Consider the following 15,159-nt stretch of genomic DNA (forward strand, 5'->3'; position numbering starts at 1 on the left):
CAGGTGGCCCCGCGGGCGAGGGCCTGTCTCCGGAAGCGGCTCCCGACTTTCAGAAGGGGAAACGCGGGCCTGACGCGGGGACAGTCTGAAGTCAGAGTTGCACCACTGGTGACGAAGAGGACATGTCGGTGGCGCCCCGTCATGTCCCCAGAGGACGAGACACGTCCAGCCGCACATTGACCCCCAAAGGCGACACAGACGTTTTGTGCTTCTAACCAGAGTAAAAAATCCGCCTCTGGGGACGAGGGGACCACGGCGGCTGCTGCAGGGCTGTGGGCGGGGCCAAAACAAGTCACCAGGCGCTGGGGACGGTTGCCCTTGGTGCCAGCTGAGGAGCAGGTCCACAGGCGTCAGCGCCAGAGGGAGGAGCGGAGCTGGAGTCGGGAAGCGCTGGTGCTTCACGGTGGCCGAGCGGACGGAGTCGGCCGCGCTCCTCGGACGCCCGGCTGGGGGACACGCTCAGAAGAGCAGGGCGCCCATGCTGCCCACCTCGCTCTGCTCCTTGACGAAGATCTCGAAGTACTGGTAGATGATGGTGACCGCCAGCAGGATGCCCGTGCCCGAGCCGATGGCGCCCAGGAAGTCGGCCAGCACTGAGAGCGCCCCGATGCACAGGCCGCCGAAGGCCGCCGCCGTGGGGATGTACCTGGGGGCGGCAGAGGTCAGCAAGCGCCGCCAGCGCCCCGAACACGCCCCGAACACCCACGACTAACGCTGAGCCGCCCCGAATGTGGCCAGGCTGGGGGCTCAGCAGTCCCAACCGTGCCTCACATCCGCGACCCCAGGAGCTGCGGAGGCTGAGGCGGGAGGATCACGAGTTGGAGGCCAGTCTCAGCCACTTAGCGAGGCCCCGTCTCTACATGAAATATGGAAGGGCTGGGAGGCGGCTGGGGTGCAGAGCCCTGGGTACTGGGGTGAGGGGACGCAGATGCTGAAGATGTCACGCTCTCTGGCAGGGACTGGACGGTCTGGAATTTGTGATCCTGGCTTTGCCCGTGGTCACCTGCTTCAGGAAGTCACCCAGTGACAGCCCACAGGACGACCTGGTCGGCCACGTGACGTGGACGGTTTCTTAGGGACACGCCCTGCTCATCTGTGGCTGCTCCCGAGTGATAACGGAGGAGCCAAGAAAGCGGCCTGACCGCACGCGACACCTGCTGCCGCCACCCGGCCACCAGAGCTGCTCCACCGTGACGAAGACGAGCAGCCTGGGCCGAGGCCTCCCCGCCTCCCGCTCTGCACCCCTCTGCCGGCCTGGCAGCTCACACCCGCCTTCTTTTTGTTTTGCTCCCAGGATTGAAGCCAGGGCCGCTTCACCCTGGGCCACCTCCCAGCCCTCTTTATATTTCATGAATATAAACTCAGGGTCTCCTGAGTCGCTGAGGCTGGCCTCCACCTTGCGATCCCAAGCTTGATGGATGACAGGCACGCACCAGCCCGCGTCCCGCCCCAGGCTCGAGCAGGCCTGCTCCTGGCTGCCACCGTCAGCAACCCACCAGCACTGCCCCTCATGGAGCCCCCAGTACCCCCACCCCGTCCCTGCCCGGCTGTGCTCTGCTTCCGGCGGAGGGGCTCACAGCAGGGCCATGAACACACAGTGACCCAGGCACCGTCTGTGACCTGGAGCCCAAGGACGACATCTATGGACACTGCGAAGACCAAGGAACCAGCGCGCGACCCGACTCACCGATTGAGCTCGTGCACCATGGAAGTCTCGCGGTGGCCCCGCATCACCATCTGCTGCTCCTTCAGCTGCTTCGCAACCTGCACGAGGCCGAGGAGAAGACACGCTCAGTGGTGCGCCTGGACGCAGATGTTTCCTGGTGGTGCTAGACACTTAAAAGGGTTGCTTTTGCAGCATGAATGATATTTACAATTAGAACTTTAAAAATGCTGTAAGGGCTGGATGCAGTGGTGCATGCCTGTCATCCCAGCGGCTTGGAGGCTGAGGCAGGAGGATCGTGAGTTGGAGGCCAGCCTCAGCAACTCAGCGAGACCCTGTCTCTAATAAAATACAAAAAGGGCTGGGGAGGTGGCTTAAGGGTTAAGCAGCCCTGGGTTCCATCCCTGGACCAAAACAACGACAAGAGTGCTGACGGCAGGCCACGTGACAGGGTCTACCGTTTCAGTCTGGCGCTGACAGCAGCGCCCCGCCCACCTGTCCTCCATGCTCTGCACTGTCTCGAGGCGGGTGGCCTGCCTGCATGTGTCACACACCACTACCTGTGACAAAGTGACAGGTCAAGGGACAGCGGACGTCCCCTCCAGAACATCCTCTGACACTCACGTCTTTGGCGGAGGAACCCGAGACCTCGATCCAGGTCTTGGAGAAGAAGGCGCAGGAGCCCAGCATGAACACGATGTACACGACCGCGTGCACGGGGTCTTCCAGCACGGAGCCGAAGGACTCGGGCGGGGACAGGTAATAGCACAGGCCGCCGACCGGGTAGGCGCGGGCCGGGCCTCCGGAGGAGGTGTCCTGGGGAGAAGCGGCACAAGGTCTGGGAAGCTGGGTCACTTAACCGGAGCAGATCAAAGACTGAGTTCACTCGCGTGCCCAGGGGTCACCTTTTACTGAAAACATGCACCACTATGTGCAGTGGCCACACGCCTGTCATCCCAGCAGCTCAGGAGGCTGAGGCAGGAGGATGGCAAGTTGGAGGCCAGCCTCAGCCACTTAGTGAGACCCTGTCTCTAAATAAAATATAAAAAGGGCTGGGAGGTGGCTCAGGGGTGAAGCAGCCCTGGGTTCGGTCCCTGGTACCAACAAACAGAAAAAACGTCACGCGTGAGTTTGGCAGGGCACAGGAGAGACCTGAGGGTGAATCGCTTGGTCCCGAGTGAGACACAGGCAGAGTAGGTGGCTAGCGACGTGGCAGAAGAGGACCCCGTGCTGGAGGAGCTGCACTTACAGACCAGGTGCCCAGCAGGCTGACCAGCAGGTTGCCGCTGAAGCGAGCGGACAGCATCTGGGAGATGACGTAGAGGTTGGACACCAGCGCGGACTGCAGGATGATGGGGATGTTGGACGTGTAGAAGAGCTTGATGGGGTAGGTGTTGTACTGGCCTCGGTAGCGCGCCGACTTGATGGGCAGGTCCACCCGGAAGCCCTGGGGAGACAGGATGGAGCACCCTCCACGGCCTGCCTCCAGCCCATGCAACAGGGACACACCAGCGGGGCACTGAGGTGGCCCTGGGCTTCAGCTCTGGAGATCCTGGTTCTGACAGTGCCCAAGGGCACCTGCCCCCTTTCCTTACCCACCACTGTGCTTGGGGCACACAGAAGAGTCTCAGAAAAACTGGTTTAGAAATGTAGTGAACTGTCAGAAAATAGAAGCGGGGCACAGGGGTGCACACCTGTCATCCCAGCAACTCGGGAGGCTGAGGCAAGAGGACTGCAAGTTGGAGGCCAGCCTCAACAACTTAGGCCCTGACCAACCCAGTGAGACCCTGTGTCTAAATAAAATATAAAAAGGGCTGGGGAGGGGGCTCAGTGGGTAAGCTCCCCTGGGTTCAATCCCTGGGACCAATAAATAATAGAAATGCACACTGGCTGTGCTCACGCCTTGCCATACCTGGAAATAGATGACCACAGCAAAGACAAAGATGGTGGCGATGAGGTTCATGAGGTTGGGGAGATTCTGGCGGTAGAAGGCCTCTCGCAGGGCTCGGACCTTGTCTGTGCGCGTGGCCAGCAGGTGGAACAGTGCGATGATGGCGCCTTCGAACTCCATGCCTGTGGGCGAAGAGGGCGCAGGCGTGAGGGAGAGAACGAGGCGCCCCCACGTCCCCGAGGCTCCTACTGGCCAGGAGAGATTCACAGCACGGCTTGTACAGTCACAGGGTCACCATATCGATTTGTTTTCAGTACAGGGATTGAACCCAGGGGTGCGTCACCCACTGAGCCACGTCCCCAGCCCTTTTTCTATTTTATTTAGAGACGGTCTTGCCGAGTTGCTTAGGGCCTCTGCTAAGTGGCTGAGGCTGGCCTCCAACTTGCGATCCTCCTGCCTCAGCCTCCCGAGCTGCTGGGATGACAGGCGTGTGCCACAGTCCTTGCACAGTATGAATTTTCGGAATCTGCATTTTGATATCCATTTGAACTACAGCAATGGCTATTCTGGTGTTTTTTTGGTAGTGGGGGCTGTGAGCCCAGGGTTGCTTTAACACTGAAACACGAGTTTCAGCCTCAGTTCTTGTTATCTCTGATCTAAGACAGGGTCTGGTTGGGGTGCTGAGGCTGGCCCTGAACTTCCTCCTGCCTTAGCCTCCCGAGTAATGGGGGTTAGGAGGCATGCACCACCACACCCGGCCGTCCACCCTTTTGAATTGGTCTCATTTCTTGGCTGGGTGAGTTCAAGGCCACCAACCACCAGAGCAGCATGGGAACCGGCTGGAAGGGCTCCCACCCTCCGCGGAAGCCCCAGGCAGTTCTGGAAGCTCAGGTGACGCTGGCCGGGGGCGCAAGCTCTTGCCCCTACAGCCCCTGAACAAGCAGAGACGCTGGCCTGTGCCAGCAGGTGGCCTGCCGGGGGACCAGCCCGGGGAGGGACTCCATGGAAACGGGGAGCAAGGGGCCCGGCCTGGGCATCCGGCGACAGGGACCCGAGGGGAAGGGGCCCCGGGCACGGAGGCCTACACGTTTTAGAAACGGTGGCAAAACTCGCCTGAGGAAAAAGGAAGGAGCGGCGAGGACCCCGCAGACCCCTCCCTGAGACCCCTGCGGCTGCCGGTGTGACTCTCACGGGGACCTTGTGGGCAAATGGTCTGGGACTCGGGTGTGGCAGTCCCACCTGGGTCGTGTGAATGGCTTTATCACTCAAGGCTCCGGGACATCTGTGACAGAAGTGCTGTGTTGACCCTCCCTGACCTCCCCCTGTCACCGTGGGGTCTCTTCAAAGTCCCGGCCCTTTCCGCCGTTTGGCTGTCTGTGATGAGGGCGGAGCTCTGCTAGAGTGCCTTATAAAGGAGGAAGGAACTTGTCTCGGCTGTCCTGCCACCAGTGACCCCTCTGAGCTCCTCTGGAGGTTGCCCTTGTTCAATCCGCTGCAGCCACAGGCGCTGACTGACCCTTGAACACACCAGGCCTGTCTCTGCCCCAGGGCCTTTGCACCTGCTGGTCCCTCTTGCACCTCTCTGAGGACCTGGCTCTACTGTCAGCACAGCCCTGCTGGGTCTGCTCAACAGGCACCGTTAACGCCCTGCCCGGCACCCCACCCGCCTCCTCTGCTTCACTCTGACCCAGGGTCCCTAGGGTGACACTGAGACACGTCTTCCGAGCACCTCCAGAAGTGCCTGCCATTTAACAGGACCACCTACCTGACGCGTGCCTGGAATGAACGCTCCTTAGGAGCGGTGGTGGGATTAGGTCCCAGCTTTCTGAACTTTCAACAGTCATTTCTTGGAATCCACTACCCACTGAATCTCTGGGGACAGGACCGTTTCTGGGCACTGGTGTCGCCTCAGGACGACAGCTGTGTGGCATCTGTCCCGGCCATGCTACTTCCAGCTCTGGACTGTCCCTCTGCTCAGGGAAGCAGTGGCGGCTGGGCTCTCCTTCAACACCCCACTTCCCGGGTCCCAAGCTGAGCCGCGGTGGCACTCTGGTAGTAGGTGGCCCTTCCTGGGGATCCCTGTGACCCCACCATCGTGCCTGCCTCCAGCACCTCCCGTCCTCCGCTCCAGCCAGGTCCCAGACGTGGCGAGGGCAGCGCCACCACCTCGTGCCCCGTGGCCTGCGATGCGCCTTCTCTTCCTCTCTCCCGGGCTGACGCGCTTGCTGTGACGTCGCGCTGGCTGGCCGCTCAGGCCGCAGCACGGTCTCCCGTGCAGAGCGAACCGTTCCTTCCAGACTCTGTCCCCAGCACCGCTGCCCTGCTCCAGAGCAGAGCGTGCCCACGAGCCAGGTGGCCCTGGCAAGGACCGGGACTCCTACCTGGCTCTTGTCCCACATCCGTGCCTGTGGCAAAGCCCTGCTTTCCACACCCAGTTCTGCCCATGTGCCTTAGATTCCCAAAAATTCTAGAAGAGTCCAAGGAAGCGTCCGGCCTCACGTGTCACTCTGCTCTACGCTCCCCTGACACCTGGCTCCCAAGCAGCGGCCTTCCCACATCATGTCAGGCACAGCGTAGGGGCACCGAGTGCTCAGGCTCCTCATGTGACTACACAGGGCTGGGAGGCCGAGAACCAGTTCCGCACTCGATTCCAAGGAGACACTGAAACGCACACGAATACTTCTCACGGGTGTCTTCTGAGATATTCAGAGACGAAAGAAAGATTTATAAGGTCGATTTCCCTTTCCTAAGAAGTCTTGCAAGAAATCTGCAAACTGGGCGCAGCGGCTCACGAGGCTGAGGCAGGAGGACATGAGTTCAAAGTCAGCCTCAGTAACTTAGCGAGGCCCTGTCTCTAAATAGAATACAAAATAGGGCTGGGGGTGTGGCTCAGTGGTTCAGCACCCCTGGGTTCAATCCCCACCACCCCAATTTTGCAATATTGGGGACTGAACCCAGGGACAGGTGCTCTGCCACTGGCCTACATCCCCAGCCCTTTTTATTTTGAGACAGGGTCTCACTAACTTGCCAAGGCTGGCCTTGAACTTGGATCCTCCTGCCTCAGACTCTGGAGTCTCACTGGGAATCCAGGTGTGTGCCACCTATTTTATTAAAAGCATCTCTGACAAGGTTTCCATGGCACCCTTAGTGGGTAACACAGCATACTAATATTGACAGTCATCTGTTATCAGCCAATAACCATGGTATTTCATATTATTTTTCATTTAATTCTGACAACCACGCCCAAAGCCACATCATACGGACAACTAACAGCAACAGCCAGGATTTACAGAATTGGTGGACTCCAAGTTCAAGGTTCTGTCATAAAACAGCCCCCTGTCTGAAGGCTTTGGTTTAATAATTTCATTTTTAGAATCTTGTTCACTAGGAACAACTGCAAAAATACGCACAGATGATTGCTGAGGGTATTCCCTGCTTCAATGCTAACTGTAATTGAGAAAGGAGTTAAATGTCCATCAGAAGACACCACTGGAGAGGGTGTCTTCTGATGGACATTTAACTCCTTCATCACACAGCCTAGGTTTATGCTAAGAAAAATGGGGTGGGATTACTCTCCGGCATGCTAAACGTCTTTGAAATATTCTTATAAGACCTGCAAGTTTAGGTATCATCATGAATGTAAGCCTACCTTTATTTGTTTATTTTTACTGGTACTGGGGATTGAATCCAAGGGCGCTTAACCACTAAGCCACATCCCCAGCCCTTTTTATATTTTATTTAGACACAGATCTCACTGAGTTGCTCAGGGCCTCACTAAGTTGCTGAGGCTGGCCTCCACCTTGCGATCCTCCTGCCTCAGCCTCCTGAGCTATTGGGATGACAGGCGTGTGCCACCGCGCCCAGCTACATTTTGAAAAATCTGCATACTGAAAAATCAGAAGAGATGTACCTGAAACAGACATGACCCTCTCCAGTGGAATGCTCTGCACATGTCAGTACTTTCTGCAGAGGAGCCACCAGGGGCGTCTGGGGTCCTTACCTCGGCCAGTGTTGACGGTGGTAGGGCTGAAGGCCTTCCAGACGATGGTCTCGCAGATGTTAGTTGCAATGAAGAGGGAGATACCAGAGCCCAGGCCGTACCCTTTTTGAAGAAGTTCATCCAAAAGGAGGACAATCAAGCCGGCAACGAAGAGCTGCAAAGTTTTAAAAAATAAAGTAAAAAACCCCAAAGAGACCATATATCATTGCTCCCAGGGGCGCAGCTCTCTGTACTCTCAGTCACCGGTTCTGTGCTGTGAAAGCTGAGGACGAGCCCGTTCCCAGCCTGCCTCTGGGGAATGCAGAAGGCAGAGCCCAAGTCTTCCGCCTCTCCTCCGAGCCGGGGAGTGTTTGAGAATGGCGAGTGAGGGGTCGCTCAGGAGAGCGGGTGGCTACCTGGATGGTGATCAGCAGGCAGATCCCAGCCCCCATCTCCGAGGGGTCGCCGTACATGCCCGTCATCACGTACACGATGGACTGGCCAATGGTGATGATCATGCCGAATACTGGGAATCGAAAGAAAAGCGTGTTCTCAAAGCAGGCCGGGGCGGAGGGCATGGAGTAGGACGCCAGCGGAGGAGATGGCTGACAGCGCCCACGCCAGGAGGCCTGGGAGGGACCAGGGTGGGAAACACTGATCCGTGGACCTTGGCGGAGGGAATGCTAGACAGCCACCCATCGCAGCACCTGACGGCTCGGAAGCCTTTCAGGGACAGCACATTTGCTTTTTCGCAGGACTAGGGACTGAAGTCAGGGCCTTGCAGAAACTGGGCAGGGGCTCTCCTAGAGCCCCTAATAATCCTAAATCTTTTTTAAAAAAATAACTCTGAATTCTTAAGACAGAAAAACATTTCAAAAAAATCGTCAAGATCAAGGAGAGAACTTCTGGGGGCGCACCTCAGTGACACAGAGTTCGCACAGCACGGGCGAGACACTGAGTTCGATTTCTAGGCCTGCCAAAAATTAAAATTAAATTAAAAAGAGAGAAAATAGTTGATTTCTGTTCTAGAAAACATAATACAAGTATTTTTTTCAGGGTACTGGGAATTGGACTTGGGGGCACTTGACCACTGAGCCACATCCCCAGCCCATTTTTTGCATTTTATTGAGAGATAGGGTCTCACTCAGTTGCTGAGGCTGGCCTCCAACTTACAATCCTTGTGCCTCGGCCTCCTGAGCCACTGGGATTACAGGCGTGCACCACTGTGCCTGGCCAAGTATATTTTAAAATGCAAAAAACCGAAAACGAACGAACAAAAAAACCCCACAAACCCCCCCCCCAAAAAAACAACCAAATAAAAAAGGAAAAAAACAGCAGATTTGGGCTTTAGAAAAACAATGCATTGATTTAATGCATTAAATAATGAATGCATTAATATTTAATAATGCATTATGTAATTATTAATAATGCATTATTAGATATATTAATGATTAATGCATTAATACATTATATATTTTAAAATCTTAATTTGTGTCTGAACCTGACCAATTTAAGTTAGTGGGTTTCTCACTCGATTACTTAACCCACTAACTTAAGATCTCTAAGACATACCGTATGGAATACAGCAGAGTAGAAAATTGTAAATACTGTTTTCTAATTAATACGTTCTAGTTAACCCAGGCTGAGCATGCTGAGCATGGCTGATTCTGAGCATTGGTCACCATCATTAGGGACACATATTATTTGTTCAGGCAAATTCTCTTACCCTAGTTTTACAGCATGAAGAAACTGAGACTTCAGAGCAATTATCCAAATTGCTTCCACTTCATAAAACTAGTCAATGCTGGATTGAGAGGATCACCTTTCCCCTCAGTTAAATCCTTTTAAATGCCCAGAATAAAAACAGCATTTGCCAAATAGCTAGCATGCGCTAGGCACCGTGAGTGATTATTCAATTTAATCTTTTTTTTTTTTTTTCTCCAGTACTGGGTGAACCCAGGGGTGCTTAACCCCGAGCCCACATCCCCAGCCTTTTTTATATTTTACTTAGAGACAGGCTCTTGCTGAGTTGCTTAGAGCCTCATTAAGTGGCTGAGGCTGGCCTCCAACTTGTGATCCTCCTGCCTCAGCCTCCCCCACCGGATATTACAGGTGTGCTCCTCTGCACTTGGCTTCGATTTAATCCTTATGACAACTCTGAAGTAGAAGTCACCTCCTTTGCGTGGTGAGGAAATCGTAGCTGAAGGGGTGACCTCCCTGCCGTCCCTAGCACTCCCCCACACCTAGCACCTCCCAAAAGTAATCTCTCACTACAAGCCGTGGAGCACCTGCAGGGGTGGCGCGCCAAGGACACAGGCCAAACAGGTGGACAATATAAACCAGGCTGTTTTAATGCCCCCAATTTCAGAGCAAATTCAAATTCTCAACTAGACACCAGAACATTACACGTAATCTTTCTTACGCTTCTGTGCTCCGTTGAAGAGAGCTCGGTCTTTTGGGGTGTCACCAACTTCAATAATCTTGGCACCAGCCAGGAGCTGCATGATGAGGCCAGAGGTGACAATGGGGGAGATACCCAGCTCCATCAACGTGCCTTAAGGAAAGGGGAGGCAAAGCACAGCCCACGTTAACTCGGAAAAGCAGAAGTTATTTAGCAAAATAAATGTACGAAACTGAATGAGTTCCCCTTCTAGAAATCCAGTTGCTGGCAGCAGTTATAGAATAACCCCCCAAAATCAAAGATTAGAATACAATTTAATTCAGTCCGTTCAGCCCGCCAGGCGACATCTTATTCCGTTTGGGGGGGTCACATGGCATCTAAACACACCGCTGCATTTACATTCACCACGAACGGATCCATTCTGCTCTCACAGAGATAAGGAAGGTCCGTCTCTTCATCAGTTAATAAAACCGGATAACATTCAAACCACTTCCCGCGTCCCGGAAGGGGACCGGAACAATGGTATCTGGGTGTGAATGACCCTTCACCTCCCATTATGTTAAGATGAGGCATGATTCCGATGGACTGGGAACCTATCTGAACTCTCATTTCTAAAATCTGTCAATCAAATGCAGCGACGACATAACATGCAGATGCTCTGCGTCCCGCACAGGTAGCTGGTGAGAGTAGACACACACTGCTGCCTCCCTTCCTGACACGTAGATATGAAAGAGACGCAGCTGAGAAACAAATGGAGTATGCTAGAAAATGCTATCAGCGGGCGTGTGTCATTTCAGGTATTTAAAAAGTATTCCAGTTTTCCCAAGTTTTAAAAAATTCTCTATAACGGAGACTTATCTTGCTATTCCAGGTTTCCTACTGCATTCAAACCCAATTCCAAATATTTCTCAGTGCTGAATACACCATTTAGTCGGGCTATTCAACATAGCACACCGAGAGACGTCTCTCTATTTTCCAGGCTACATCTTCATATTCTCTGAGCTTTATATAAAGCCAAAGCCTGTAATTAAACCAAATGAGGCTTGTCAAGCCATGCCGTGCAGAGAAGAGGCAGAGCAAGCCTGAGCCGTACCTCTGTTGGAGGCCAGGATTACTCTCATCCAGTAGAAAGGGTCGGCTGAATCTGAGGACATGATACCAAACAGAGGAATCTGGAAACAAGCAGAAAGAAGACCAACCAGCCTGTGTGTTTGCAGTCCACTCTTAGCCCTGCCCCAAGTGATGAGACCCAGATTTACCTGACAGCACACCAAGAAGATAAAGAGGGTGATGGCTGTCCACAGCACTTTCTCCTTAAACTGAATCTACAGGAGAGACAGAGTAGAGGTATGTTCACAGCAAGTCAGTAACAATGAGATCCCTCAGGCCCCCTCCTCCATTCACTGAAGAAAGAAGCCAACCTAGGGCTCGGGGTACAGCTCCATGGGGAAGCATTTGCTTACCATGCACGATGCTCAGTTCAATCTCCAGCAGACACCACCCCGCCCCCACAAAAAAGGAAAAAGCTAAACCATGTACCAAGCATAGTATTAAAACGTAAGGACCATGGTTTCTGTGCACAAGGCAAAGGTGAAGATCTTTATAGGCATCATCTCTGGTAATCCTATTATACAGCATTATGATCTTCATGTGATAGAAAAGAGAGTCTTAGGCTAATCTGGCAAGGTGCAGTGGCACACGCCTGTAATCCCAGTGGCTCAGGAGGCTGAGGCAGGAGGATGGTAAGTTGGAGGCCAGCCTCAGCAACTTAGCGAGGCCCTAAGCAACTCAGTGAGACCCTGTCTCTAAATAAAACACAAAACGGGGCTGGGGATATGGCTCTGTGGTCAAGTGCCCCTGAGTTCAATTCCCAGCACCCAGCCACATCCCCCGCAAAAGGCTAATTTGTCCCAAATCCCACAGCTTAAGTGAGTGTGCCGCCAAAGCTGTGTTCTTAACCATTTACATTAACGGTTTAGATCTAAGATCAAACAACACTGCAACAGAAAGTGACTTGTCCCAGACAGGCCTGTACAACATACAAGTAATCACTTTTCACTGGATGGAAGAGCCGGTAAGTAGGTCAACTAATTTGGAATTTGGGATTGCTTTTTCTATGAATCAAGCAGAAAACCATGTAATGAACAATACTGAGAAGAAAGAGCTGCCGAGTACTAGTAACATCGGTTTAAACGACTTCAAGCACTTCCACATCTTCTCAGGCATGAGTCGAACAGGTGCCACGCCTCATGTTACAGATGACCACGGAGACCATTAGGAAAGTTCAGAGCCCTCGTGCCCAGGAGTCTGTCACTGAGTGATAAGAGTGAAAGCTCCTCTGGGTTTTTCTGCCTCTAAAATTGAGAATATCATTTGTACTTGCCGCAGTCACTACCAAGAATGTTCAACCTTCTACCACGCGGGCCTGTAGGCAGACGCAAAAAGTAACCCACGCAGGTGTGAATCCGATGCTCAGGTAGGAATCGACCTGATGGAGACGAATCGCTTCCTGGAGGAAGGCGCAGGTCCTTTTCTTCCCTTGGGGTGCTCCTCTTAGTCCCTGCTGCCCCACCACATCAAGAGATTAGAAGGTGGCCAAGGGAAGGTGCCACCACTCCAAGTGAATGAGTAAGATGACAACTTTGTAGTGAAATGCACCCTTTTTTCTTCCCCACTGAAGTACGGGGATCAAGTCAGGACCTACTGCATGCTAGCTAAGTGCTCTACCACAGCTCCATTCCCAGCCCTTATTAAATTTTAATTTGAGATGGGTCTTGCTAACTTGCCAAGGCTGGCCTTCAACTTGTGAGTCTCCTGCCTCAGCCTCCCAAGTAGCCTGTCTAGGACTCCTCACTTTTAAAATGACTAAGTCTGCTCTGTTGGTTACAAATTTAACAGCAAAACTTTAAAAGTTCTTTACCCATGTCCTGTCTCCTCTGCCTTGTAAATAGCCTAACTCCACGCTTACTCAATACTAAGGTTCACCCTCCAATGCAAAAGCCTCCAAACCAGACTCCAGGCCTCTCCCTTACTTCCAAAGCAATTTTTAATCTGTCAGATCCTCTTCATTCATCTCCTATTGATTCCTGCTTGTCCTTTATGTTCTATCAATATATATGCTCCATACAAACACACTAGTCTTTTTATTGGCGCTGGGGATTGAACCCAGGGGCACTTAACCACTGAACTACAACCCCAGTCCTTTCTATATCTGATTTAGAGACAGAGTCTCACTGAGTTGCTTAGTGCCTCGCTAAGTTGTTGAGGCTGGCCTCCAGCTTGCAATCCTCCTACCTCAGCCTCCTGAGCCGCTGGGATGAGAGGTGTGTGCCAACGCACCAGGCAAGTCTTGTCTTCTTTGCCTTAAGAAACTACATATTCCTTTTGCCAGGAATTCTATTCCATATTTGCATGCAAACTTCTATTCCTCTTTCAAAATCACTACCCTTAATCCCTTCCTGATATACCTTGCACTCATTTCCCTTGTTCTAGTAACTTAATTACAAAGCCAAGGTCACATGGTTATTAAGAGGCAACGTGAAGGGCCGGACTTAGGCTTGCCTGGCTCCAGAGCTATTGCCTTTCCACTATGCTGGGATTCAGGGGTCAGAGCTTTGCAAATCGGCCCAGCAAAGGCAGCATGTATGTGAAGCTAGTTTAAGTAAAAAAGAAAAAAAAACCAAATTAGACTCCACAGTCACAAGCATCCACATGGATGTCAGGAACACACAGACACATGGATGCATTCACAACAGCCTGAAAACAAAGTAGAGACAAAAGTACTTTAGTATTCGCTTTCTAAATGAAGTCTGAGCTGGATAAAACTTTCCTTCACTGTTGAATAGCTTCAGTTACATCAGCAACTCCCTGTCTTGGGCTGGAGAATTTGCAGCCATGCAAATTCTGATGAAGATTCACTACATTTCTATCTTTGTTTGAGTGCACCTGCTGCGGACCGCAGCAGACCCCACAAAACTCCTTTCTTAGTATTTCGAGAGCCTACATGAGAGGCACAGCTCATTCACGGACTCCAGCGACTGCTCTTCCTTTAGCAGCTGGATACCAAGGGTGCCTCCAGGGAGCGGGGAAAACAACGCCCGCTGGGACCCGCGCCCGTTGCGGGTGGCGAAGGGAAGGGTAGCCTAGGCTGGGGCTCCAGAGACTCATTCATTCATGGCCCGGGAGCATGTGGGGACGGGCAGACCTGATGTTAAGCCACAGCCCCGAAGACGTTCCGACCCAAGCCCGACGCTTTCGCCGGGAATTCCCGCAGACCAGGTCGCCTCCCGCCGGCGCCAGGTGCGGCGAGCGCGGCGCGGCCGAGCAGACCTGCCCGGCCGGCGAGGCCATCTTTGAATCACTGCGAACTTCCCGGCCCGCGCCGCCGAGACCCTCTGGACGGCGACCGGCGGCTTACCTTCCTCTCCGGCTTCTGAATCTCCGGCAGGATGACACAGAAGGGCTTGATGACTTCCAGAAATTTGACTTTGATGGAAGGAACAAAAGGAGGCGTCAGCGCACCGAGGAGGCGGCCGCGCTACCCGGGGAAGCCCTGGGGCGGGGAAGAGCGACCGCGGGGAGCGCGGAGAGGGTCGGGGCGCCGGCCGCGGCGGGAGGGGGCCGCGGCGGGCCCGGCCGGTGGGCGCCCGAGCGCACGGGCCCGGGGAAGGGGGAGCTCACCCGTCCCGGCTGCCCCCCCAGAACTCACTCGCCATGGCGGCGGCGGCTCGGGCTCCGGGCCCCGCTTCGGCTTCGCTGCGTTCGGAGTAAGTGACGCCGCCCGCTCCGCAGCGCAGCTTCTCCGCCGAGAGACACGTCAGTGCTGGCCCGGCCGAGAGCGGCGCGGCGCGGCGCGGGGCGGGGCCAGGGGCGGGCCGCGGGCCGCTTCCGCTTCCTGCCACGCGCGCCGGCCGGCCGCCGCGCCGCCTCCGCGGAGACCACAAGTCCCGGCATGCAGCGGGGCGCCCGGGGCCCGACGGGAAGGGGGCGCGGCCAGGCCGGGTCTGGGCGTCTGCGGCTGCGCAGACGCGGGCGCGGGCGGCCGTGCGCCGGAGGGTGTGCGGCGCTTCCGGAGGCCGTGCTCGTGGCGGGTGGGCGGCGGGCGATGACTGCGATGCCCCTCACGGCGCCGAGCGCTCTCCGAAAGTAGCGCAGAGACCGCAGGGCCTTTGAGTAGGGAGCCTTGTCCGAGCGCCGTCTGCCGCGCGCGGCCTCGAGTGGGTTTC

At 54.5% G+C, this 15,159-nt stretch overlaps 1 protein-coding gene across 1 annotated transcript; it reads right to left on the reverse strand.

The window, feature by feature from the left end:
* On the reverse strand, positions 1 to 14,799 carry SEC61A1 (SEC61 translocon subunit alpha 1). Its single transcript, XM_079122136.1, has 12 exons — positions 14,643 to 14,799; positions 14,352 to 14,419; positions 11,194 to 11,259; positions 11,028 to 11,106; positions 9,956 to 10,087; positions 7,950 to 8,059; positions 7,555 to 7,708; positions 3,576 to 3,736; positions 2,913 to 3,110; positions 2,288 to 2,479; positions 1,688 to 1,764; positions 1 to 646 (listed from the first exon to the last, which is right to left on the reverse strand). Exons 1-12 carry the CDS (start codon positions 14,647 to 14,649, stop codon positions 460 to 462), a joined length of 1,431 nt encoding a protein of 476 aa, XP_078978262.1. The 5' UTR covers positions 14,650 to 14,799; the 3' UTR covers positions 1 to 459.
* Positions 14,800 to 15,159: the final 360 nt, after the last annotated feature.

The sequence above is a fragment of the Sciurus vulgaris genome (genome assembly GCF_902686455.1).
Source record: "Sciurus vulgaris genome assembly, chromosome: 19".
Taxonomy (NCBI): Eukaryota; Metazoa; Chordata; class Mammalia; order Rodentia; family Sciuridae; genus Sciurus; species Sciurus vulgaris.

What these genes read in the sequence shown, in the direction of transcription:
- SEC61A1 (XM_079122136.1), bottom strand. An exon ending in CTTCAACGGAGCACAGAAGC is followed by an intron (nt 8,060 to 9,955) that starts GTAAGAAAGATT and finishes TTCGATTCCCAG; the next exon opens with TATTCGGCATGATCATCACC. An exon ending in CACCGTCAACACTGGCCGAG is followed by an intron (nt 3,737 to 7,554) that starts GTAAGGACCCCA and finishes CTTCGCCCACAG; the next exon opens with GCATGGAGTTCGAAGGCGCC.